The 27071-nt window shown below is 39.6% G+C and overlaps 2 protein-coding genes and 1 long non-coding RNA gene across 4 annotated transcripts in view; 1 reads left to right on the top strand and 2 right to left on the bottom strand.

Moving 5' to 3' along the window:
* Positions 1–22397, top strand: part of Mib1 (mind bomb 1) — a 355896-nt gene extending 333499 nt beyond the window's left edge. The window contains exons 10-15 of the mRNA XM_071797793.1: positions 16849–17068; positions 17337–17647; positions 18036–18213; positions 18697–18898; positions 19792–19949; positions 20457–22397. Coding sequence (XP_071653894.1) covers positions 16849–17068; positions 17337–17647; positions 18036–18213; positions 18697–18898; positions 19792–19949; positions 20457–20597 — 1210 coding nt within the window. The 3' untranslated portion in view covers positions 20598–22397. The remainder of the gene's footprint in view (positions 1–16848; positions 17069–17336; positions 17648–18035; positions 18214–18696; positions 18899–19791; positions 19950–20456) is intronic.
* Positions 1960–3318, bottom strand: LOC139808020 (uncharacterized). Its single transcript, XR_011730777.1, has 2 exons — positions 2373–3318; positions 1960–2268 (listed from the first exon to the last, which is right to left on the bottom strand). It is a non-coding gene; the product is annotated as an uncharacterized lncRNA (long non-coding RNA).
* A 105-nt stretch (positions 22398–22502) lies between the features above and the next one.
* Positions 22503–26913, bottom strand: Dlic (dynein light intermediate chain). 2 transcript variants are annotated; one of them, XM_071797795.1, is made up of 10 exons: positions 26749–26913; positions 26486–26559; positions 25969–26085; positions 25625–25855; positions 25192–25402; positions 24915–25103; positions 24708–24822; positions 24483–24599; positions 23638–23803; positions 22503–23573 (listed from the first exon to the last, which is right to left on the bottom strand). In XM_071797795.1, the coding sequence occupies exons 1-10, from the start codon at positions 26841–26843 to the stop codon at positions 23458–23460; spliced, it is 1431 nt and encodes a 476-aa protein (XP_071653896.1). In that variant the 5' UTR covers positions 26844–26913; the 3' UTR covers positions 22503–23457. The 2 variants fall into 2 exon arrangements, with proteins under 2 accessions (XP_071653896.1, XP_071653895.1); XM_071797794.1 differs by having other exon boundaries at positions 24459–24599.
* Between the last annotated feature and the right edge of the window lie 158 nt (positions 26914–27071).

The following is a 27071-nucleotide window of genomic DNA, read 5'->3' on the forward strand; positions in this document are numbered from 1 at the left end:
CCCTTCGTTTTCTTTATCTTCATGTTCTTCTCCGCTTTCTTCTGCTTCTGTGCCGTACAAAGGCGTGCACGTGATCTCTCGTGTCTTTTGGTAGACGCAAACCAAAGGTGGACATTCAAAGCGGAGTGGAGAGCTTCGTTACATGGCACAGTAATTTATTGCGAAAAATATCACCTCAGCCAGGATTCGAATCTGAACCTTCCTACATTCTGTACGGGCGTCTAAACCATTGAGACGTGTAGTGATATTTATCGCAATAAATTTAAGGTGTTGAAGTGAATAAACAATAATAAGATCGACACCAATCTTTTTTAAGTTAACGGTATATAATCAAATCAGTAACTTCTACTTCACCAGTGAATAATTAACAGAAAAGATTTTTTTATTTGACCTAATTGGCTGTCTTTATTAATTAAAATCTCATGGTCGAAACGACGTGGCGATTATAACTGATCAAAATCAATGGTATTCGTGACAATTATAATTAATAAAAATAGCAAGTTAAGTCAAATAAAGAAAATTTTTTTTAATCTTCACTTTTTTGATAAAGTTAATGATCCTTATAAAAGATTATTTGAATACCATTTTATAACGAATTTAAAATTAAAAATTCCTGCAAAAGAAGCAGTTAATTTTATGAATTTCTCTGTGATGAAACACCGCGCGTAACTCAATATTTTTACTTACCTCGCGTCGTAATCAGACATGACACAAGGAAAGTTCTAAGCGACAAAAATAAAAGTTTCAAGAAAAGTTGTGTTTAAAAAAAAATCCTTTTTTACCCATTTGAAATACATACACCTTATGTTTATCTCGCATTTTACAAATGCTTTCGCAATTGAAATCTTTATATATATAGTCTTTAGTAGCGCTATCGTGCTTGACATTCAGTGATTTCTTCACCAAAAAGTGACTTTTTGAAGATATCATTACGTCAGCAGCCGTGTTGATGTTAACTCTATACCTCATCGTCAACGATTACACTCACCATATATCGACCAGATTGTAAATCCGACGTAACGGTATGTCGCGATATTTCGGGGGTGGGACATTTGGCAGCTGCCATTGGCGACCAAGCAGATGTCTAATTTCTGGTGAATTTCTTCGTGCGAAAACAAAGTTGGACCGCTGTCGACGTTAATTCTCGAGGTGTCGCGCCGTCGATCGTTAACACGATCGTTATCGGCAACGATCAACGTCAATGACGATTCTCTCCCGGTACTAATGGCGTTACGGTCGTGGACACCGTTAACAACGATGATAAATACAGTATCGTAAATGCGCGAAAGCTGAATTACAGGATCATACGTCTCGCGGTATTATTTATAGAAAGATATGCGCGACGATAATGGCTGCTGGCGTGCGGCCAGTGCCTCTGCGATTTTAGTATCGCGCACAGAGCGCGGCGATTAATATCAATTTTACACTTTACTATACTCGTCGTCGTTTATGTCACCGATCGATCACGCGACTACCTTGTAATCGCTTGCCTCTTGCATTATACCGTCGACGAATCTCCGCGTTGTAGTGCAAACCTTTTACGAGAGAGAGAGAGAGAGAGAGAGAGAGAGAGAGAGCTTTGCCAATGAATCGCGGAACGTCGCGCGGAAATCAGATGGCTCTCATGAATGAGACTCGAGCTACGGGATCAGCGCAAACTCGGTCCCACTATATTTGCGATATATCGTCCTCGTATCATCACGCTTCGCATACATCGTTGCAATTCGGTCAAGAATGCTGTTTTGATGATGTGATACCGAAATACATCCCGACAAACAGCCTCGCTGAGCGGCGTTGCAAATTCTCCGGCTCCCAAGTGGCGCGAGTCCAATTTTCGCGTTGCAGGAAAACGGCAGAAAAATGTAACGATAATTCTTATTTGAAAATCCTCTTGATATCCCACTTTGGGACCTACAAATCCTCTGTGTTCGGTGTGTTTATGTAAAAAACGCGCCGGTGTCGAGAATAATTTTCCAAGAAACTTTTACATTTTATTAGAAATGCCAAAATAAACTTACATCACTTGACAGTTAATGGACTTCTCAAGCATGATTTATTTTATAACATTTTTTATGAAAAATGTATATAACGGATTTTGCGTCATCGGGATATCAATCCGGATAGCGGAGATTAGAAAACTTGTCACCTAGCTTGTCGACACGTTACAACACATCTCGCTCCACTGCCTAACAGTCTGCGGAGACGCTCGTGGATCCTCACGCAAGTTGAACGTCCAACTTCCCTTCGCGGCATTAGCTGCTTGCGCGTCTGTCAACGACAGATTCCTCGGTGAATTCGGAATCCATTTTTCCCGGGGAGAAGTTTAACGGAGCGCTCGGGCTGCATATCTCGCACGTACGATATAAACTTACGGTGTCACTTCTACCGGGCGACTTTCCGAGACGAAGAACTTGGTCGCGACGGCCGACTCTCTGGCGTCTAAAATTACTGGCAGCCGAAGACGTTGCACATCCGCGAAAGTCGACGCGGTCCGGTGAGCCGTGCGAAACGAGTCTACGCGCTAATACCGTCTCTATTTTTGGGCGTCGTCGTCGTTGTCGTCGTCGTTTGTCGTCGTCGGCATCGGCGTCGGCGTCGGCATCGGCATCAGCGTCGGCGTCATGACGGAGATGACTTTCGAAAGCGCAAGAAAAGGAGTAAACGAGAAAATGTCGCTGCTTTTTCTGACCTTGCACCCGAGGATTATTCGGAATTGGCAAAGTTTACTTGAATGAACAGATAGAGTAAGGTGGGGCTATTTGAATTAGTTAAAGGAAAAATCGGGTAAAAAATTTTCAAGATAAAATCAAAGAGGCCCTCCCTATTTTGAAAATTGAAAAGCTCTTCCCCGTCTTTAAATGTTATCCGATTTTTCTTTTTCTCTCTGACCCAAATAGCCCCTCCTTACCCTATAGTATAAGTTATAATCCCGAAATTTGATAAAATAATGAGGCAAAGTGCATCTTTCAACCAATAATAATATTCAGAGATATTTTTTTCTTCTTTCCAAAATAAAAAATATGCAAAATTCTTTTGCGGTTAACATAACATTGACGTAGCTATAATATCTTTGTAAATTATGTTGAACGCGAATGTAACAGCAAACAATATTATTATTACTTTTTTATAATTTTTAAATAATGTTATTTTAATTTTGACCCGAGAGGCAAAATGAATATTGAAATCTTACACGATCTTCCGCTCTTGAAATTCATCTTTTGAGTGAAAATCTTATCCCGCGCGCTAATTTCGACTTTATCAGAATTTTAATCCGAAACTTATTAATTAACGTGTCTAACATGGGACCGGATAAGTTGTGAAGAGAATGACGTCTGATCGAATTTATTCCGAGGGGAAAATTTACTTCAAATTTTTGTCAAGGAGCCACTAGACACTTGATACATCCTCGTATCTATCGCCGGAGCAATTTAATGATTTTAGCATGCGGCACATGGCGGAGAATAATTAAAGAGAACGTCGTTTCCTTCGTTCTCCGGGAGGAGGAGGAAGACGGGGGAGCTTTTCCTTAGCGGAGGCGCCGCAGCCCCCGCCGCTTTCGTGTATCGGGTTACGAGTTCGTCGTTGAAAATAGCCTTTACTTGCGTACTAATGGCGAAGACTCGAAGTAACCCCGACTGAGATACACGGCGCAGGTCGAAAGCCGCGCACACTCTCTCTCTCTCTCTTTCTCTCTCTCTCTCTGTCTCCCGAAAGAGAGTTGTCGGTTGGATCTCGCGCTAATGAAAGAAAACCGCGAGGAAACCTCGGGAAAAAGAAACGACCGCGAGTTGCGGCCTCGCTAATTATCGTTAACTTAGTACAGGAAAAAGATGAAACATCATCCTGTCTGGAGTGACGTAGTCTTCCTCGATTTTTCCCGATTCCGCCACGGTGTTTTCGACGTCCAAGGAGAAATCGCATTCTGGAGATCGAACATACACGCGAGTAATTTACATGCCGAATTCGATACATCCTCTTTTCTTATGTCAGAAAGATGATAACACACTCCGCGTCTCTCTCTCTCTTTCTCTCTCTCTCTCTCTCTCTCTCTCTCTCTCTCTCTCTCTCTCTCTCTCTCTCTCTCCCCCCCTCTTTCTCCTTCCATCCCATCGAGTACATACACCCTCGCTCTCTTTCTCTCTACAATCTCTCTCGTTGCAATTTCATTCTCATGGCATTGAAACAGCCGCCGGCGCTTCTTCGCGAATAGACAAGACGATGGCGATAGCGCGAGGTACCTAGGAGATTCTCGATGCCGTTGGAATTCTATGCACGGCCGGGAGGATGGTATTTACTTACATCGAATCATGCCCCGAAATTACTTTTACCCCCTTTGGATACGCCACGAACGTTTCACTTGCAATCTCTCAAGCCCGCAAGAATCCGCTTGTTATTAGACCGAACGCATCCAGGCTTCTCCAGAATTATTTTCAAGTGTCTAGACGTTATTTAGGAAATTCTTGACTTCTGACATTAACAGCTGAAAGAGCTGTACATGTATTGCTGGAATACAGCAGCGCTCTTTTCTAATATCCGGATCATATCTACGAAACTTTTGACTTTTGCGATTAAAGAAACATCCAATGATATTGGAATAACCTCGTTATTTTTTTGAAAAAAAAATCACGAAGTTCTGAGATAGCTGAGTCTTATTTGCGACTTTTTATATTTCTGATATTTGTGACTAAACAAATCTTTGATGATCGTAGAAAATGTCGTATAATAAGATTTTTTCCTTATTAGAATTGAGAATAAATAAGTTATCGTTATTTCAAAATGTTTTTTGCATTGTTAAAGATATACAATTCTAAGTACATCAAATGGGGCTTCTTGTTTTTCGCGTATAGTGAAACGTTTCTTACACATCACAATCCTTTGACTCCTTTAGAGAATCCTCACGAAATACTTTTTTTCTGAGAGACGATCGTGCAATTTTTTAAGAGGATTCATATTGTCATCGAAATCTAATGTACTTTTTTCCTTGAAACTATCATTTCCACGCGACAGATATCTTAAAACAACGACAGCTCGCGTTTTCTGTTGTGAGAAAAGTCGAGAAAGTTTCACTGTTTATTTGTTAGGTTGGAGACACAAATGAGTCTCGGTTTCGATTCCGGCGAAGAAGAAGCCCTTTCAAAATACTTCAGAAAATACTTTCTGGCTCACGTTATGTGGATTTTTTGGAACTTCCTATATATGCGGGAAGAAGCGGAAGCTGCGACAGGAAGTTGGCGAAACGCGAGAGAGGAAAACATAAAGGGCCCGAAGGAAGCCACTTTTCAGGCGTCTAGGAAATCCGAATAAGAAACCTAGAAGCCAACCCCCGGTCATGGGGGCGGAACGTGCTCGCTTTTTGTCTCGTGACAAATCTGTGTAACTTTATTCGAGAGCGTCGCAAGAGAAGTTAATGCTGTTTGTCTCGCGGTAGCTCGGGGGAACGCGCGAATTGCGCGACCAAAAAGTTTGCGAAACACCGAAAACAGGGTGAACTACCTGACGTGCCCCGCTTTGCCACCGGAAGCGGACCAAGAATGGACGTTTCTTTATTACGTCCTCGACGATCCTGGTTTGTATTATCTGATCCTTTTTATTCTCTTATTACAATATTTTCAACTATTGATAAAGATGTATCTATAATTTTCTCTTTTATAATCGTATTACATTAATAATATACTTCCATTTATATTTTGCGAAATTTATTAAATTCTTAAACTTATAAAAAGGGATATGTATTATTACATTCAAATCTGTGTTCATGATGATATTATAGAAACAAAAAAGAAAGTAATTATTGGGGAGTGTATGCTTTTTTTATTCGTGACTTCACATAAAAACTGTCGAGGAACTAACTGGTTAATGGGGGTTAATAGGGAATGGATTGATTGACTGAGCAAAATAAAGCATTCACGCTAACAACGACCTATGCGAAGTTACAGGTATATGTATGTACGAGCAAAAAACGGGCGTTTATGCGGATAAACTCTCGAGTGTGCATTGTGCCACGGAATTTGATATCGTCGGATGGATATAAACCTTTTTTTTTTTTAAACGACACTTTCGCGTTCATCCTTTTGTGGACGCGATCCAGATCGGCATTTGTGCCAGAATATGCGTATTCGAAAATATTTATCGTCAGAAACACCGAATTAGACGGAATTACATGATTTTAATTACGGTGGATGCGTGTGATAAAATTGTAATAAAGTTTAATTTGATGTTAGATAATTCATTATGTGCACGTTGAGAAGGAACAGCCTCTGTTTGTCGTAATTAATTACTCGTAGTAATTAATTACTTGTAGTAATTAATTCTTAAGTAATTACGACGAAAACATGCCAAAATTCTTTCATATCTATGATGAAATTCGTCGCAGAGCTCAGCAAACGTATCCGTCGTCTTTTTTCTCATTTTCTTTTCTATAACTTCTGGAGCTCCGCCAAAGCGCGAGAAACCGGAAGAGTTGCTCAAACTAATGACAAGAGCGATTCAAAACACTGTATTATTATAGCCATTAAGAGTCCGATCGCAGCCTCCCTGTCGCTTTTACTTCGGGGAGACACGGGGGCGAGCGCTTTGAAACTCTGCACGAGCATCCGAGACAGCAATTTGATGATGCAGTAAAACTTCCGCGCACTACGAATTTAAGGCGAGCATTAATGGGCGTATTAATTAAGAACGCATTAATTCCGATATCACTGGGAAACTTTGCGCATATCTATATGCGATCTCGCGTATTTTTTTTTATGCGCTGCTACCAGGAAGAGACTCATTTTAAGGTCTACTTAATACGTTCGTTATTAGTTCGTCATTTTGAAAAAAAACGTGCATGAGAGATTATTTCTTATAAACTGCAATATAAAACCGCAATTAATTAAATAGTTTTTACTTCGACATAAAAAATTATTCTCTCATCGCGTCATTCCAAAATAGTGATAATAGCATAAATTTTAATTTTAACATAACGTCGTCGCAAAATAACGCGAACCGGCATATATAAAAAAACTTCTAAATGTATTAATATGCAAACTATGACAGAAGACATCCCGCATCTCGCCGTTTGAACATTATACTTTTTCGTATCAATGTCATCATAAAAAAATCACATCCACGCGCTCATAGCTGGCGGAAAAAGACAAGATATAAATTTACGAGAGGAATGCGGGCCGTGATTTTGCCATCTCGCGTGCCACGACGCGGGAAAGAATTATTGCGAAACGATAAGGGACAAAAAAGAGACTTGGATGCTCTCCCAGCTCGTATAACTGCACGGTGACGTAAGTCTTTAACGATGGTGATCGTGCGGAAAATTCTTTTGTGTCCGCAGAACACGCTGTCACTATTAACGATCATCGACCGTCATCTCAGGGAGGACAATGAACCGAATTAATTAACGCTAAACTAATTATCAAGTTTCACAAAGGCGATTTAACGTATCGTGTTTTAAAAGCGTTTGACACGTAACTTCACGTTTTCAGTGCCGTTGAGGAAGGATTGAAATAGCGTGTCGAAAATGACGACAGATTCATTCGTAATCGAGTCCGACGGGCGAATCGCGAACTTACGAGGAGCGCGAGAGACGTAAACAGCCTCCAGCAGACGGGATATGTTTCAGAGCCAAAATATCTCTTCCTCCGCACCTACCTAAGGCCGACCGACTAAAGACGGATAGACGTGTTTTCGTCGGAGGAATCGAATAAGCAAAATAAACGGGACGGAATTCATTCAGGAAAAACGCGGCGTCGCCGACATCACCATCCGTCGTACTTCATGCCGGAATCATTTTCATTCCTCGTACTCTTCCTTCTTCGCACCCCCGCCCCCCTCTTTTTCGGCTGAAAACTTCTCACTCTCGATTCGGGCATATACATTTTCCTAGCGGCAAACAGAATTGCTCAATATTAGCGGTCGAAATCGTATACATTTCGCGAGGATGCAGATAATTTCTATATAATAACGAATTTAAATGTGATTAATGTAGATGCTGGACGTTATGCCCAAATATAGAATTGGCAACAAAAATTGTGAATCGAGTATCTATAAACTGTAGATCATTATATGTTTATATATATAGACATTCTAGATCTCTTATGACATGAACAATTACTCAAAAATTATCGAATTATATCATAGATATATTAAAATGATTAAAAAACGATAATTGCCAATACAGCATTACAGTGTAACTGGTTTTATTTTTAACAAATGCATACGCGAAAAAGCCGTTTAGCGCAATATGATTTGAACATTATTGTAGAAATTAATAACACAACACGTTCTCTCTCTAAGGTAGAAAATTTTTTAGTAATAACACACGCTGCAACGTTGCATTTTGAAAGTAAAGAGATTATGGATACAGTTTGGCAATTTTACCGAAAATCGAGTATCCCTGTTATGAGTGCTTTTACAAGAGGACAGAAAATCATGATTAAAGAGATTTATTCGTTGCCAATTTATTCGTTTATTCGACCAGAAATACCATTTAAATGTGGCTACAGCTAATGGAGGTGTTTAAACTCTTTCACAGTTTGTTAAGCTCTCTTTTTGCACCGCAAAAATTACAATTTCATGAGAATATGAGGATACTACCAGGTGCTTGTTTTATGTACATAGTTAAAGAGTTTAACGTTTACGCGTGTTGACGCAAAATATACGGAATTCGGATAGAGATTAATTTTGATCGTAATTATGTATGAAGAAAATAAAGCTAATAGCGATAACGTATTAATTTGCACTACGTAATCAACGATGTTAATAACGATAGTACTAATAATATTCGCGGTAAGATAAACAACGTTCGTTAATAATTACAATATGAAATTACTATGGACGGTAAGATGATTGTAATACTTGTCGTACTCGGCATAAGATGTCATATATAATGGAACTTTGGCACAAAGATATAAATAAATACATTTTAAAAGCAATTAGCAAAGAGAGTAATTATCAAATTACTGTAAAAGTATTAATTATTTAGAAAATGTTAAAGATAAATACGATAATGCTGTAACTTAAAAAGCGCTAATGAAAGACTATAGAATCAAAAGATTAAAAAAAATCTTCTAATTGCACTCATTAAATTACGATTTCGAGATGTTTAGCGTTGGTTCCCAGCTTTGGTCCCGTCAATCGTTCGATCGTAATAAAATTTATATATTTGGGAATTTAATTTTCCGCTTCGACAGGCATCCCCGTGGAAGTCCTCTAGAGCCATCCGTGCATGGGCATGGGGAATGAGCTCGCCGCCCTTCCCTCCCAGCCCGAATTAAAATAGCCGACGAGTGCAGCTATCACGGGTGACCTACCCCGTGGTGCACCTGCGACTCGTCTGGCGGTGCCATCGCCGTCATATTTTATGCCAAAGTCATTTCCATCGCCGCGGAAAAGTTCCACCTGCCCCGTCCGCCCCCGCGCCTTTTGCAATAACTTTTAAAGGAACTCAGAATTAATATATTTTTTTCAGGAAGACCTTGGTGCTTTCTCAACCGCTATCGCTCTCTTTCTCTCTTTCTCCCTTACCCCTCTCTCCCCCTTCCTTTTCTTTTCTCGGCTAGGTATTGAACGCATAAATTACACGACTTTACCGAACGCGATCGAAGTATTTTCTTCCTTTTCTTTTCGTTCTTTTTTTTGTGAGTTTTTTTTCTTTTTTTTCTTCCACGTAAGTTCTCTTTTGTCATGAAATTTTTTTTAGCATTGCGCTTTGTGTATGCGATTATTGTTCTGCTCTTTCTTACGTCAATACTCTATCTTTCAGTTCATCTTTATACTTAATTCAAGGTTTCTCGTTTTAGTACACGAACCGCGATCTACTCACTGCATAATATATTTGTATAAGTTAGTTTACACATCGTTACATTTACACTCCGTATGTAATTTCTTATGGCAAAAGCGCGCCCAAGGAAATAATACACTTTAAAATAAGTTTAATTTAATAATTCTATTATTAATATATCTCTAATTCTATTATTTATATCGTTGCATAAATAATAATAATTCTGTCAGATATTTCCAGAATTAATAAAAATTAATGTATTGTTATTATATGTATAGTGGCTAGCAATTAGCATTATATTACAATTCAAATAAATTTATCATTAATAGTTATTGATTGATTAATTAATTTGTTATTAATTGCTATTAGAAATTGTTTTACTACGAAAGATATGTTGTATAAAAGACATTTGTTTCACCACTGCAATCGCGAGATTCAATCTTTATCGTTTTCATTTCTTATATCGCGACACCTTTCTTTTTTTCCCTCTCGCTAGCATTTTTGTTCTTCGATCGCAACGCCGTCCATTCTGGCACCAACCCGGAACGTTCCAACCCCGCGACGTCCAAACTTTACGGATAGAATTAGTTGGTAGTTGTGATTTAGTTTTGGTTCGATTACCTGCCTTCTCGGTGCTCGAAGTCCCCCCCCCCCGTTTCAACCCCCGCGGGGTCCGCCGACTAATCCTTTCATAGGTACTATCCTCGGAGAATTTCAATTTTCATCACGGCGGCGGCTGCGAGATTTCGTTAATAACCCTTAGCCCTTCCAAGATAAGCCAATTCACATATACAAATTTGGCAAACGACTTTCATTTAGATAATGACTTTCAAACATAATATCTTTCTTTCAGTAGAAAAGAAATAGTTTTCAATTAGCATGCAAAAAATAAGAAAAAATATTAAGTTAAATTTACAGTTTAATTTATACAGCTGTTGTATATTTTGTCAAATCCTTTTGTTACAAAAAATGTAACATTGCACATTAAAGTAATAATGGCACTGCGAAATGTTGTGTATAAAGTAATAAAGAAAGAAACTAGGCTAGAAATTGCATTGATGCGAGATATAAACACGTGAGAAAAACGCGTAAATTCTGACATTCGTTTCTCTAACTTTTCGCGGAGACTTTACTTGGTTTGTTAGTATTTACGGGAATGCTCTATTCGGGACACCTCGCGCGAAAGAATCGGAAATGCCCGTCGAAAGAACAACGTCACGAAGTGGCAGCTTCGGCAACGAGGCCGGGGGAAAAATACGGAGGAAAAGCGCTCCAGTAAGGGAGAAACGAAATTAGAAGGACGCGGAAGCACTTTGAGAAGTTCCTCGCTTAATCCGGATCTAACTTCCGGTATTCGGTACTCACGGCAAATTCCAATTTTCGTCGGACACTTTGCCGATGAAGTTTCGCGAGACGACGGCGCGGCGTGGAAGAAAACTCCCGCGCGCAGGAGATTTCGATTTTTCTCCCGTGAGTTCCCTTTGGTTTTAATCCCGCCACATAAAAGGAGAAATAAAGCGAAAAAAATGAAAAAAAAAAGCGAGAACGTGACGGGTCGAAGTATTAAGAAGAGGAGGAGGAGGAGGAGGGGGCCGACAGTATCGGGGGCACCGGCTCTTTCGCTGGGTGCGCCAACTCCGATGGAGGTGCCCGGAAATTGCGTCACGGTAGCGACCAACGTTTCTCATGGTTTCTGCATATTAGAGCGCGTCCATCCTCTCTCCCCCTCCCCCTCCACACGATATCGTCCCGTCACCCACGAACGGACATCGCCGATTCGAACTGGCCGTGCGTTCCTTCCTGATTCACCGAATCGGCTGAATTCGCCGAATTTAAACTCAGAGACCCGATACAGAGGCTGTACGAAAGCTTATATAATCACGCGATGATTAGAGCGTCTGTGGAATTTCTTGAGATATTTACTCTTAGAATTCGTGATTCTCTTCGCAGTCTTTCATTATTACGCGTCTTTGCAATTGGACCTCGAATTAGAGTTCCATTAACATATAAAGGCCCGCACGAGATTATATAATCAAACGTGACGTTCTAATCGAAATGAAATGAAATGAATCAAGCATTGTGTACTTGCATTTGAATTCGTTTTGCGGAAGTATTTGTTGCAGAGGATGAGAAAACGAATTCAGAAAAAGTATAGAGTGCAAATTTTCATTGTTTATTTTATATTGTCTTTTTCTTTGACGAAGAGAGAGAAAAGAATCTGCTGTCGTCGAATATTAGAAACTAATTTATCTCACGCACGATCGACGGACGGGAAAGGCGCGCGGCGCGAAAATCGGAGCTCTAGTTTATTGCGCAAAGTTTTTGATCGAATCGGATGTCGCGCGAATGACTGAAAGAAAATCCGAATACTTCGGAGCCATCAGCTGAGGAGTGCCGCCGTCGCGTCGTCGGGGCGGGCAAACGAAAGGGAAGATAAATGGAATTCCGCCGGAATTCCGCGAGGCTGCGGCGGATAAATGTTTTAGGGACTGGAGGCCCTCGTGGTTTCTCAGTAATCCGTCGGTGAAATGCCACGGGAAGACTCTCGCCGAGAAAGATCGCAGCTTCCGATTTTATCTTAGCGCTAAATGAACGCGAGTGAGCCATTATCCTATTGCGATCGGAGGTGCAATCGGTTGAAAGAATCGCACTTCTGATATATAGTACAATGATTGTCGTATTTCAATAATGTTGTTTTTTTTATATCTTCAAATCAGGAAGGAATATTTAGATATTTTATTTCTGAAGTATGGTCGTGAATAATAATTTATTTATGGAAAAGCTAATGGAAAATCACGATAAGTTGTAAGGAATAAAATATAATGTTACGAACACATAGTAAGATAACAAGGTACAAGAAGCAATTAATTGGAAGGCAAATGGAGCTCAATAAAAGGACTAAAGAACAAAACAAGAGAGTAATTTCTTATTTATCGAGAAACTTGAAAAGATCGACATTCTTCTAATTGGCGATTAATTGAAATATAAGCAATAAACGCATGTCTGATAATATGCATGTTCTGTCAAATAAAAGGCACGTGCACATCTTCTGGAAATAAATTTGAGACGAAAAAGGATAAAAGAGACAGCTTATGCAATGAAACTTGCTTCATTCTCCTTTTATATTTCATTCTGCGTTTCGCACATTATACTTTCATTATATTCTAGTCTACTTCCTAATGCTCGATTTCCTTTCTAATTATACATATCTATCGCTAGAACGTACTTGACCAATGACATTGCGTTTTCGTAGGCTATTAATCCGCTGATAATTCCCCTTCCCTTCCTTCCTGAGTCGGACACGAAACAATCCCGCGTTTCGACAATGATAAGCGGAATTATTTCCCGCCGCGGCTCGCTCGACTCACTGCGTGGCCGCTCTCGAGATCATCCTCTCTATATCTCTTTCTCTCTCTCTCGCTTTCTGCATTCGGCCTCAAAATCCTCTCGATATCACTCGCGACGGACGGACGGAGGAATCGCAGCTGCGAGAATTCGCGACGGCAACGACGACGGTGGCGGCAGGCAACGAATACTGAAATAATCGCGAGTCCGCGCTATATTTAGCGAAGCGTTGCGTGCGGACGGAATGATTCCGCGTGCGATCTCGCGCGCCTTTAGCTCATCCCGACGACGAGCTTCCATTCCGCGATCGGCACGACGAGGAATTACGCGGTATCGATCGTCAGCGATCCGACGATGACGACAACGAAGAAGCGTCCGGTCTTTCTCTGTCTCTCCCTTCCCCCCTCGGGTCAACCGCTCGTGCTCTCATTGTCATTTTGCACACGCTCGTGTCAATTATATTTAGCGTGTCACCGCGTGATCTCTCACTGACTCACTGCACGTCGCGGATCGGAACACGGGAGACGGCGCGAGCCTCTCGTCGGATCGGACATTCGCAGCTCTCCCATGCAGCTCGGGAGGAACAGAGGCACGCGTGTGTGTCGTTTGGGGCCCGCCGTGGCATCGGGTTCTCGGTAGACTCTGCCGACCGCGATGATGCCACGGCCGTCGCTGACTCACTAAATGCCCGATATATGCGTGCGCGAACCGCGCGCGCGAAGCGAGTCCGACTCGCGTCTCGCTCGTGAACGTGATCAACAGTTTTATATCCGGAGATTTTATTTCAAGTCTCTTCAAACACCGTAAAATTGCGCCTGATTTGTCTCCAACCTGTCAAGATTAATCTGCTAATACACGTCTGATTTGCCAAAATAGAAAATATTGAAAAATAAAGCTGAAAAAAAATCCAACAGAGAATTTTTAAGCTTTTGTTAAAATAAGGCGTTTACGAAATTAAATTTACGAAGAGGTCAATAGCAGAAAGAGAACGCACACGTTTTTTACTGCACGTGCAAATGCAGCGTATATATCTTATATACTCGTATATACGCAACAATCTATAATCTTGAAATTAAATTATATTGTTAAACGAGGAAAACTTGCTTAAATGAAGCTTTTTATATAGTTCAACCAAGAAAAAAAATTAAAATGAAAAGTTAAAATTTTTATAAGAAGATTATAGATTATAGATTGTTAAGTTTTGATTTAGCTCTTCTCTTTTCCTGTATCAAGAAAATCCCGTGCGAATCGATGTTTCGCCCTCAGAGATCATCTTCGTTTATAATCTCTGAGCTACCGAATGACGTCGGTGTCTCTAATCCCGACACGATACGTCAATAAACGGTGATTTGAAGTCGTAATGATCAGCCGCGAACTGGTGTGTCAGCGTAACGGTATTAAGTAGTACGTCGGGAGTGCCTAACGACGGTTCATTGATGCCAATAAAGGAATAGAGACGTCGACGGCGGACAAAAGTCCTCGTCGACGAGCGACGGGAAATTAATCGCGGTAATAATATCGCGCGTCGCGCGATATATACGCCGTCTAAAGTGAGGCGGGAGTATTTATGCGGGTCCGGGCCCGCGACGATTGCGACGAGTTTCGTCTTTGAGTGCCGCACGAAATGCGACAGGATGATATTAAAACCCGGAGACTGACAGGAGAACGCAATAAGCAGAGCGTCGCTCGCTCGCGCTCGCTCATTTCTATTTATTACATCGCGTGAGGCTGCCGTTGTAATTGCGATAATTATCGGCGTCCTTAAATCAACGTCGCGACGCCTTTCATTCATGTACGAGATCCTACGCAAAACTCAACGCGAATTTTGAATGGAGGACAATAAATTCCCTCGGGCGACGTGTTAGAACTAAACAGGAAAACACAAAAGTCAAAATTTATATCTTTGTATCTTCCTAGCCGATATTTTGTAACTTGGTATACTTATTGTTTATACATATGTGCATACCGCAATATATATCATTTGATTTTAAAATACATATTATTTTATGTATCTTATTGTCTTAGATCGATTAAGAGTCATTAAGATGTAATTACCCGTTATGAGAGTGGACTAATTATTGCATCTAAAAGTGATCGAAATGATATTTATTATTCAAGATACAGATACATATATTTTTTTAAAATTCCTTTAGAAGCAACGCTAGTGAACCAGGCGACCTTAATCGCCACATTATTCCTATCGTTTCGCTCGTAATTATTTCAGCAAGCCGTGAAAATTGAGGCGGGTAGGAAAAAAAAGAGCCGCGGTACAACGAGAGCGGAATAAAATCAACGGGGGAACCGGTCAATGACGCAATAAAATCGCGCGCGCGTCGTCGATGCCGGGCACGAGTACGTACCCGGACATAATTGGCAAAGTAATCGATTTATGGTTATTAACGCGGTAACGGTAACACTCGCGATCATTTGCATATTCATGACAGGGAGAGTCGGCTGTGACTCGCGGCCGCTGTCGCTGCTGCTGCTGCCGCCGCGGGTCGAGGTGCCGCAATCGCACTTGGATGCAAAACGCGCATCCCTTAGACCGCATTAATGAAAAACGACGCCGCTTACGCGCCATAAAAGTTTGATGGTCTCCCACGGAGCGAGACAACGACGGTCGACATCTATAACAGCATCACGAATTTAACGCGGATATTATTACTCCCGTACGACTCCCGCAAGCACATTATAATACAATCGATATATGTAGACAATAATTTTTGACAGATCATTTTACTTTAACGCTAAGAATAAAATAAATACGTGATTAGGATTATTAGACACAAATGACCATTAAATCATGCTTCGCTGATTTTTCTTCTCGTAGCATTCTTCATAATTTAATTTGTCATGAAAAAAAATATCTTTTTTTTTGTTTATTTTTTTAAGTAACTGTTACTTGTACTCTACAACAACACAGAAATATTATGAGCCTATTTACTAAAATTTCCGCAAACTCCTGCAGTCGGATTTCTGATTCCGCGAAACTATCGTGACGCATAACTGACGAGGCATCTCTCTGAAAAGATGGGAAAGAGAACGCGGGATGGCCTCCTGAGCCGTTTGCGAGATATTTCGAAACATATGTAGGAATCACATGTGTGATGAGACACACACGTCTATCCCCCTCATACCACAGCAATGGCAACCGCCTCGAAGAGGTCCCCTCGACGAATGCCCTAAGAAACAGCTGTCCCTGTCTCTCTTCGCCACCTTACCATGGGGTCCCATCTCTACCATATCGAATAGTTAGAAATATACGCCAGATACACGGAAGTGTATCGTCTAATAAGAAAACTTGGGATAATATTGTAAAGATGCAAGCAAAAACGAAAATACATTGTATCATATATTCTCGAAAAATTTCTTTTGTGGTGTATATTGATATATTGATATCAAAATATGTTAAAATATAATTAGTTGAAAATAATCATAAAGGTAATAAAATTGAGCAGTCTATAAGAAAAAGAGGATAATAATAGAACATGCATTGTATACAAATGAAATAATCGTATAAAATAGAACAAAATACGTTGCAGAAAATAGAAAACATGTTCGTCTTTATGTTTTATTCAGAACGTTTCTAGAGAGACGTGGAAATTAATTAGGGCAACTCGTTACAAGATAATTTGAACTAAAATTGCGAGTGTGGCGGGAAATGGATTTTCCGCTTTGAGGATGCAATCGCGGCTTTTTGTCTTAATGCCTCGCATCTCGTTTAATTTCAGTGCGATGCGGGTGCTGCTGTCGAAATTGCCGCGACCCTGGATCGTCGACGAGAAGAAAGATGACGGTTACACTGCCCTTCATTTGGCTGCCCTTAACAATCACGTGGAGGTTGCGGAACAATTGGCACGCGCCGGAAAAGCTGATCTGGATCTGCAGAACGTGAATCTGCAAACCGCTCTGCATTTGGCGGTCGAGCGACAACACACGCAGATCGTCCGGGTACGGATTATTTTCTATTTTTTGCTATTGTTTATTTGTTATTGTATATTTTCGCGAATACCTGCGAAAACCGTTCGCTCCAATTTCGACGCTTTCAATTTGGAACATTTTTGTAAAAAAAATTGTGGTATTTAATGGTAATCAAATTTATAATAAACACTAGAATAAATTTTTTTAAATCGACATCTGGTAATGGATAATTCGAGTCGTTGTTCTTTCGCCGAACGAGGATCGATAGTTCATTTTACGATAATTTATCCGATCGCAGCTGTTGGTTCGCGAAGGCGCGAATCTGAATGTCGCCGATAAGGATGGAGACACGCCTCTGCACGAGGCCCTACGACATCACACGCTGTCGCAATTGCGGCAGCTGCAGGACGTGCAGGACGTAGGACGGCTGCTGATGGGCCTGGGCACTCAGGGCCAGGACAAGAAGAGCAGCTCCTTCATCGCATGCTTCCTCGCGGCGCACGGCGCCGACCTGGAGCTCAAGAACAAAAAGGGCCAGACACCTTTGGACCTTTGCCCGGATCCGAATCTCTGCAAGACTCTCACCACCTGTCACAAGGATAAGGAGTCGTTAGTACCTATTTGGGAGAGGAGAGGAGCGCTCTTTCGAGCCTCTTTGCCCCTTAACTTCAAACTGTATTTTATAAGAACGCCCCCATTTATTAAAAAATGTTGAATATAATAACCGAGGTATAGACCCTTTTTTTTCAAGATTTTACTCAACATAATAATCTGTTAGTGGAATTTGTAGGAATTTATCTTTCGCAAAAACTTTGATTTATTTAATACGATTTAATAAGAGAGAACAAAAGATTTGATCGCGAAGAATTGAAACGCGAATTCGTACAATTGATTGCCTCGTTACGTGCTCCACGTCTAATTCCCTGTGCAATTACACCATACATCGCCGTATCTCTTAGGATAATAATATTCGGTAACGTGTAGCTACCCTTTCCAGGCACGACATCGACGAACCCCCTGTCCCATCGGCGGCGATCGACGAGTGTCTCGTATGCTCCGATGGCAAACGAGAGATGCTGTTCGGTCCCTGTGGGCACGTTGCTTGTTGTAACGCCTGTGCGCCGAGGGTGAAGAAATGTCTGATTTGTCGTGAAAATGTTCTCTCTCGAGTAAAGGTAAAATATTGACGCTATTATTGTATTTTCCTATTATTAGAATGTATTATATAATGCCATTTTTACTTTTAAAACTTGCTTTTTTAGTAACTACTTTTATATTAATATTAGATTTATAAATTCTCTGTCAATTGTGTTTTAATAATGTCCTTAATAATAATTCTTCTCCTTTTCGACGGTTGTATGAATTTGTTTATAGAAAATGAACTTTTCTCTGTGAGAGAAAAATCAATTTTATCTTTATACATCAGCAATACATTTCCAGTAGCTTTAATTTAATCTTCTGTAAAGCCGCTGAAGTTTTAGTCGCGCAATAAGTTACTCCTTTCATCGATATGACTCGATACAGCCACGCTGTCACTTCGTAGACCGACGATTGTTGACCGAATAGTCCCGTTCTGTCCTGAAAATAGATCCTCGAAACTCTAAACGCGCATTCTACCCATCTCCTGCCTTGGCGCAATAATGGTCGTTTGTTCCCAGATCGAAGAATGCGTGGTGTGTTCGGATCGCAAGGCGGGCGTGCTGTTCCGCCCGTGCGGACACATGTGCGCCTGCGAGAGCTGTGCGGCCCTGATGAAGAAGTGCGTGCAATGCCGGGCCCAGATACAGCACATGGTACCGCTCTCGGTCTGCTGCGGCGGCGGCGGTGATGTCACCTACGTGAAGGGGTGCAACGCCTCAGGTACCAACGTCCCGCTTCGCGCAGCCTCTCCTCGCATCTATCTAATCGCACGGAATATATTGAACTGCTCCCACATAACGATTAGATAGCTTCACCTCTAATCTCGCTTGGAATATACACGGACTATTTTCAAAACCGTATCTGCACGGTTCACGCGTGCATTTTCTGCCTTCCAATAATTAAGATAATGAACGGGATCGAAGGGTGAATCGGATTGAAGATCGCGGAAGAAGGCCGCGAACGGCCTGATTTCTTTTTTCTTTTTGCATGAACAGTCACCTGGAGTGATTATTACATCTCAATTAAAAGTTATTGTTATTAATTACATATTGTATATTTTTTATTGTTATATAACTTCTTAGTATTTGAAGGCAATAGATTTACTTAAATTAAAATATTTTGAAAAAAGTAAAGAGGGACGAAAAAATTATTAAAAAACGAAAACATTAAAATTGTGGCGTGAGCTTTATTTTTTCGATGCTGGTGTAAAAATCACTAGGCGCACGTTTCCGGGTTAAAACGTGGTCGCAAAAGTAGCTAACACACGTATCTATATCTCTGATACTCTTCGAATTATTAATGTAAAAAGTATTTCAAAAATTATAAAATATATCTAATTTTTCTATATTTACTGACAACCCATAATGCAAACTTTTTGATGTAATCTATTGCATAACCGTTTTGTATATTAATTCCGATGTTTTCTCTAGTTAAAATATTTATTTTGCTATTGATATAACGTTAATTATATTGCGAGTAAAAATATGAATTGCGATAAGTAAATAAAAGCATCGCTTAGCGATGCTACCGTTGCGTTGTCGGGGAATTGGCGAGACTTTTCTTCTTTATTTTTTCTTTCTTCTTTTTTTTTTAATAACTATTATGTTTCGAAGGAACAATATCCGAAGTCAAGGCGGATCCCGAAGAAGAGCCGACGCCCTCGAACAACACTGGGGCTGGGGAAGCTCTCCTAATGAACAACGGCAGCCGAGATACTTCCCACAGCGACATACAAAAACTACAGCAGCAATTGCAGGACATCAAGGAGCAGGTACGTGTCCCTTCCGCGTCTCGCTTCGTTATGCGCCGCTTTAATGAAACGAATAATTTAATTTGTGTCGAAGAAAGAAGTCCGCACCGCGCTCCGTACAATTACCTCTCGCTCTCGAAAAACCGGAATACGTTTTCTCGGGCTGTATTTCAAGCCTTCTTGTCGCGAGTACCGCAACAACTTCAACCGTGGCTCTTCCTAGTTTTTACTTCATTAGTTTCAAGAAAGATTCAAGAACTTAGATCATAAATGAATTAGAAGAATTCGATTAGAAGAAATTAATTTTGTTTATTCGACTTCGAGCGGGATTTTAAGAAAATCTAAACTTTCTAAAAGATACAGATTTAATGTTATAAATAAAAGATATGTGACAAAAATCGGAAACTCCTGGAAACCATTCGAGTGTAATAGCGAAGCTTGAATAAACTGATTTGCTCATAACGGGCTACTGAATTCGGAACACCGTGCAGAATATTTTGCGAAAGTCCTATTCTCTTATTGTTGCAGACCATGTGCCCGGTTTGTCTGGACCGTCTGAAAAACATGATCTTCCTGTGCGGACATGGTACTTGCCAAATGTGCGGCGACCGGATGTCGGAGTGTCCAATATGTCGCAAAGCGGTAGACAAACGCATTCTACTCTACTAAAAATAAAAGACTGTCACCGGCCGCATTGCGCGCTTAAGTTTTTCCGAGAGAACGATTGTATGACGGACGAATTATAATTCACGACGATCCACGACACTTCGCGAGAGAAAATGTTTCCTCTTGCGTCCCGTTTATTTCTGACAGCATCATGCCAAGTTGAATCGCAAAGTAACGTTGTTTTAAAAAAAAATCATGATATTCAATAGCGTAACATTGAAGAATAGTGAAGATATTAAATGTCTCTCTTCTCTCGAGCTGCGGTTTATAGATAAAAATGTAAACTGATTGATAAACGACCCGCGATAAGTATAAGTACGCACAATTATTATTTATTATTCACATCTCTAATAAGAGAAACTCGTTGCATGATAGATAATGTATTATGCTGTTGAAGTTGCGTTTATATGTAGCCGTACGGCTATTGATACGTAGGTGTAACATATTTTCAATAAGCTTCCTACAAAAACCTTTATTTACCATTTATAAATATCTACTGTCGTCTTTCTGCATTGATAAAAAATTCAGAAATTGCTCAGTAGACGTTAAAAAGTTCTTCCGAATATCAGTAGAAATAATAAGTTTATATTCATCTTGAATAATTCTCACATAGATTGCCAAAATTAATAATAAGTATAAAAATATTGCATTTTAATTGTTTGATTTTTCAAAGTATACAAATAAAAGAAGAAATATAATAAGATGATTTATCGTTGTTGAGTAGCTATTATAATCTGCTAATATACGTGATGTTACATAAATTGTTAAAAATATTTTCGATAACAATGCAGTGACGGATCTACATCTACAGCGGCAAAGTAACGAAGCTATATGTTCAATTTCTTTTCTCAACTTTATAATTGATATATTAATTATATATTTGAACGTAATAATTATATTAATTGACATAAAACTTATATTGATCATATTTTCGAAGTTTTAATATTTCAAAGATAAATGACTTTTAATATATAAATTTATATTAATAATATTGTTTATATATCAATTTTGACAGTAATGAATATATGTACATATATACACATATACGAAAGATACATAAGATATACATATACATATATGTATATGAGATACATATACATATATGTATGTATATGAGATACGTATATATATGTATATATTTATAATTTTATATTTATAGAATGGATCTTTTTTCAGAAATATTAGCTTTAGCTCTAAAAAGTGTAGATTTGTCACTGATCCTATCGTATACCTATGTCTTATGAAGCTATAAAGACATATATCTTCTTTTCTTTTTTTATGTCAGTTTTGATGCATTTCTTGTATATATTTCGTGTAAGCGCTTTTGCTTATAAATAATTGCCGAATGTGAATGAGTGAGTTTTATGTTATTTGATTCTCAGTTTGTAGTCAAGTAATTGATGATTAGCTGAATTTCAAAAATTATTTATATTGGTATATATCACGACGCTCGATAAGACGTAATTTTAGACGAAAAATATGAAGTAATGAATATATAAAATAGAATGATTTATATTTGAAAGCCATTCCTATTTTGACAGTATTTCTAATACTTATTTTATTACTGTCTTTCTCGAGGTTTATTTCAATATATATCACTATATAATCATCAATATACAATGCGAATTATATGATATTATAAATAATATAAATAAAATTGTGACAACAGTCTGAGCTGCGATAATCATGTCGCAAATGTGTCCCCATACAGGGGACAGGGAAGATTATATTATCGCATTATCATTGATTGCTTCGATGTATTTTATCTAGTATAATGAAATAAAGGAATTTTGTATATACAAATTCGCCGTACGAATTCCTTTATTAAATGTCATTCAATAGAATTGTAATTAAATTGTATCATAAATTAATTATTGCTCGAACTAAAAATAAGTGTACGAAACAAGATATACGAAAAATTATTTATTTTCATCGAGGATTTGAATTTCATATACATAGAGCCACATTTATGTTGATAATCGAATGTACATATCTCTGCTCACCTGCTTTCTTGAGTCTACGGATAACATACTCAGCTAGAAATCCACAAAGGAAATATAGAATTTACACGCGCGATATATGGACATCTGTTCCAGTCTCGTACCATTATTTATCCCTAAATCTGAAGACTGCACTGCGTCTTCCATTAAAAGGATTCTCCCATTTTATTTTATGAACAATTCGTATAAAAGACTATCTCATGCATTCGCACAACACTTTCACAACGCTAACGGCACTTACGTTGTCAAAATTAGACCGAATGCAGTGACGAGCCAACATGGAGATCTATCTCGCAAAGAAAATCGATCGAGTATATAAAACATAAAGAGTATTCGCTTATGAAAAAGAGAAAGAAGATGTGCATTCGTATGTAAATATATAGAACGATAAAAAAAACCGCGTTTCCGTTTCCACGTACACGGGCGTTGCTAAATAATTTACTATGACCAGGCGCTAAGACATGTGTGCGTAAGCATATATATCTCAGTAATATTATTATATTAAATATTTTAATTACACATTAATTTAATAGCTTTCTAATTGTTTTCTGCTTCGTTATTGATATTTAGTCGATTACGACATTCGAAGCTGTCGCAAAACTGCAAGACAGATTATATGTATATATTTTTTTTAATTTTTCTCTTTTGCGATGTGATCAGGTTACATTATCATCGATTAGATTAGAGCTAAATTTTACCTCTTCGCAATCCACATCTTACCATTATATTACGATCGCTCCCATTATAACGAGTGGGCTACAAGGTATTTCAGATTTGTGTTGGAATTCTGTCTAATGGCAACGAAGCTTCCGATTTATCATCTTCATTGTATCAATGGATCGCGAAGAAAAAGCGCGCTATTTTTAACATTCAGACGACGAGTTCAGGTTGGGTGGTGAAAGTTTCTTGGTCCGAGTAAGACGATCTAACTCCGCTGCTGCGTCATTACACATCGTTGCCTTGTCCACCGGTGTAGCATCTGAAGCACGAAATGTCTCTTTCAGTACATTTTTATTATAAGTAGAGGTTATTATTATACATACCAAGTTTCATGGGACTTGTTCCTACGCTACCCGGCGCTCCCGGTGAACCAGGCTGCACTCCAGTCTTCTTGTAGAGAAGAGAATTGAAGAAATTAGCTAAGACACCCTCCCCGGACGGTGTCGCGCCGCTACCCTTGGGATCCAGTTTTTTGTTCGGTGACGCGACCTATTCGCAAAATCATTAGTGTCTGTCCATTGTTGAGAAAAGGAGTTTTACTACTCGTAATGGACAGATCATACCACATAGATTAGAACATGCTTTCAAATGTTAACTGCAATAACCACACGAGATGACGGCTGGAATTGAAATTACGTGGAGTGTTAAACGACACATGTACAGTGGACTATCGGGAATTTTTGTACATGATTTATCGCCATGATTTATCGGCTTTAGGATTAAATTACTGTATGTTAAATGGAATAAATGACTTTACATGATGAGACACTTTTGTCACTATGTTAATGAACTGCGACTACATTGTCATTCTATGAAGTGAATTCATTAGATACATTAAGCAGGTTTTCTAAAAGGCGCGTAAGCTCTTAATTCACGAAGAACAGAAATACATTTACTCTTAACATCAAATAAATGGATCTGTACAAATGAACGAAACAGTTACGTGACAATTATGTATAATGAATGAAATAACTGGCACAAATGTATGTCGGGTTACAGACTTCATAGTTCCGTATGTAAAAGATGAGATTAATGAATCACTCGCACGATTTAATAGTTGCAATGAGAAAATGAGTGACAATGCTGTGGTTCTTTGATTTGTCACGCAACATGAAAAGCATGCTCCATTTGTAAATGGTATAACCTGTATAACTGGTCCAGGGCTTGCCTGATTCCGAGTCGTTGGAGAACGAGTAGGGTCTTTCAAGCCCGACAGAGCTGCTTGCTGCCGCGCAAGAAAAGCTTGCTCATCTTCCGCCTGAACCTCCATTTCTCTCGCAACGCACTATATCAATAACAGATAAAATATTCAGCTAGTACATTTGCATCATGTCAGAAAAGTTGTATATATTAGGGGCGCAAAGCAGTAATACGAAGCGGTACGATAGCATACTTTTCGATTCGTTGCTGGCTGTGCGATAACATCGCGATAGTAATCGTTTGCCTTCATGGATTGTAAATTCTCGTGCAGAATACTAATCTTCTTCATGTTATCCCAACCAGCAGGTCTGAAAATAATGCGCAATGCAAATAATTTTAACATATGCATGCATGAAGAAAAGAAAAAATTTTTTTTGTCGCGTCAATCAGATGTTCTTACATAAGTACTGCATCCTTTTCGACGACCAATGCCGGTGTTCTGAACGGTAAAGAGTAAATTCTATGCGTTAAATATTTATAAAGCAAATCACAGTTTTTGTCTTCCTTTGCCGATGTGTAGAAGAGACCCGCGCCGTATTGTAAGCAAAACCGCCTGATCCATTGTTGCATGAAGTCGAAGTGCTCGTCTCTGTGAACAAAAAGGAAATAACCGATGCGAGATTAATGTTTGTTAAATGATTTGCATTACCACCTTGAATTTTTCACTCGATACTCACTTATAATCCTGTTCCTTTTCAAGAGTGGACATATAATCAGTTTTCGTTATGACTACGACGACGTCTAGGCCTAAATTGGTTGTAAGTACTCCTTCCGGTAAGGGTAAGCCTTCGGCGGTGTCATCATCCAGATTACGACTTGTACGTCGCAAAGGACTTCCAGGATCAAGTTCATCTCCTGGTTCTGTATAGTCTTGCCACTTCTTAATATCTATCAAAATAAAATGTACATAACAATGTCATGTTTCTCAAGAAGCTCGACATTTACTTTCTACTGGCAAAAACACGCATTGCAAATATTAGTCTTAACTTTGATCATTAAAAATGAAAAAAAGCGAGAAGTAATCAAAGTGACGAGCGATATTTACATTATTAATGGCGTTTACAAGCAATGGTATAGCACTACATATCACATCCGTTTTATCCTACTTACTAAGCTGCCTGCATCGTTGCCTAGTATCATTATCTAAAGGTAATTTGTCAATGTGATCGCCTAACAATGCCGCCCACGATTGAAGCTGATCGAGAATGGCCCATGGCGTGGTCATGGCAGCGACTAACATAACAAGCGTATGTGGAAACCTCTCTTTGTTCAGAGCATATCTCAGAAGATTTGCGTGACCCGGGTCTCCATCTAGAACCCATACGGACAGTCTCGTATGATCTGCAAAGAAATCAAATATCACATTATTTGTCCAATTTCAAGCTGTAATTAAGCAATAATCCAAATATCTATCTTATCAATCATCTAAACGATTATCTTAATTTCATGCTAACCGTCTCTGTAATCATCTCTCACGTCGATATATGCAAATTCTAGCCCAGAACCTTTCTTCGGGTCCTCTACACCTTGTAGTTTAGCTATAAGCGTAGTTTTCCCGCTCTCATTGTCACCTGAAAAAATATGTAATCCTATTTCTACAAAAATCAACTATAAGAGAAAACGTAACATTTACCAAATTATTGCTGTGTATTATATTTGCCGTTAATAATTTGTCGAAGGAGACAGATACGTTCCTTTATACAACGTGCTCTAAATGTATGGGCACAACTGAACGCAGACAGCATGCAGAATGCATCTTGTCGATATAACCTTACGCGCTTCGACAAAATGTCACACGCGAATAAATGAAATAATCGCGACGAGAGGACGGATTTGTCTCCTACGAGCGAGTGGCACAGATATGACGACAAAGCGCTTTTTCCTGCCGATGACACACGCGTCAAGCAGCGGAATAGCTACTTAATATGCGTGCTACATCGAGCGATCGGGGACCCGTGCCGAGTATTTTACCTAGAACGAGGACGTTTTTGTTCGACGGCAGCTTGTTGTTACCGCTGTTTTGCACTTCCGCCAGGATAGACGACCTGCAAAGCATACGATAAATGTCGAGTGAGGCACGATCGAGTCAAACGCGTAATTTTTCTCACGCAGCAAAGATGTGTCACGCGAAGCGCATCTCATGCTCGCTCTCTTTCTCTCAAAAAACGAAACGGCCGTTTCGCGGCGTGATCTCAATATATTACGGTTAACGTCGCGCGGGCTACGGCACGTACCACAAGTTGTCCTTATTCTCGATGTCCTCTTTCTTTTTTGTCTGAAAGCCATTGCTCTGCACCATCGTATCAACCATCGTCGCTGCCATTATCATCCATTTGACAGGCACAAGGATCAAGGATATCGATTGCAAGTTGCAAGCGCGCGAGCGGCGGCGCGGGTGTGGTGGAGTCGCGACTCGTCGCGAGGTCGAGCGTATCGCATTTCGATTCCGATTCGACCGGCGCCGAGTAAATCGACCTCAGCGATTGTCGAAGCGCGCGTTTGAAATTGCAGACACGCCGCGAGATCTAATCCCGTGAGATTAAAAAAAAAAAACTTA

The sequence above is a fragment of the Temnothorax longispinosus genome, chromosome 2 (genome assembly GCF_030848805.1).
Source record: "Temnothorax longispinosus isolate EJ_2023e chromosome 2, Tlon_JGU_v1, whole genome shotgun sequence".
NCBI lineage: Eukaryota > Metazoa > Arthropoda > Insecta > Hymenoptera > Formicidae > Temnothorax > Temnothorax longispinosus.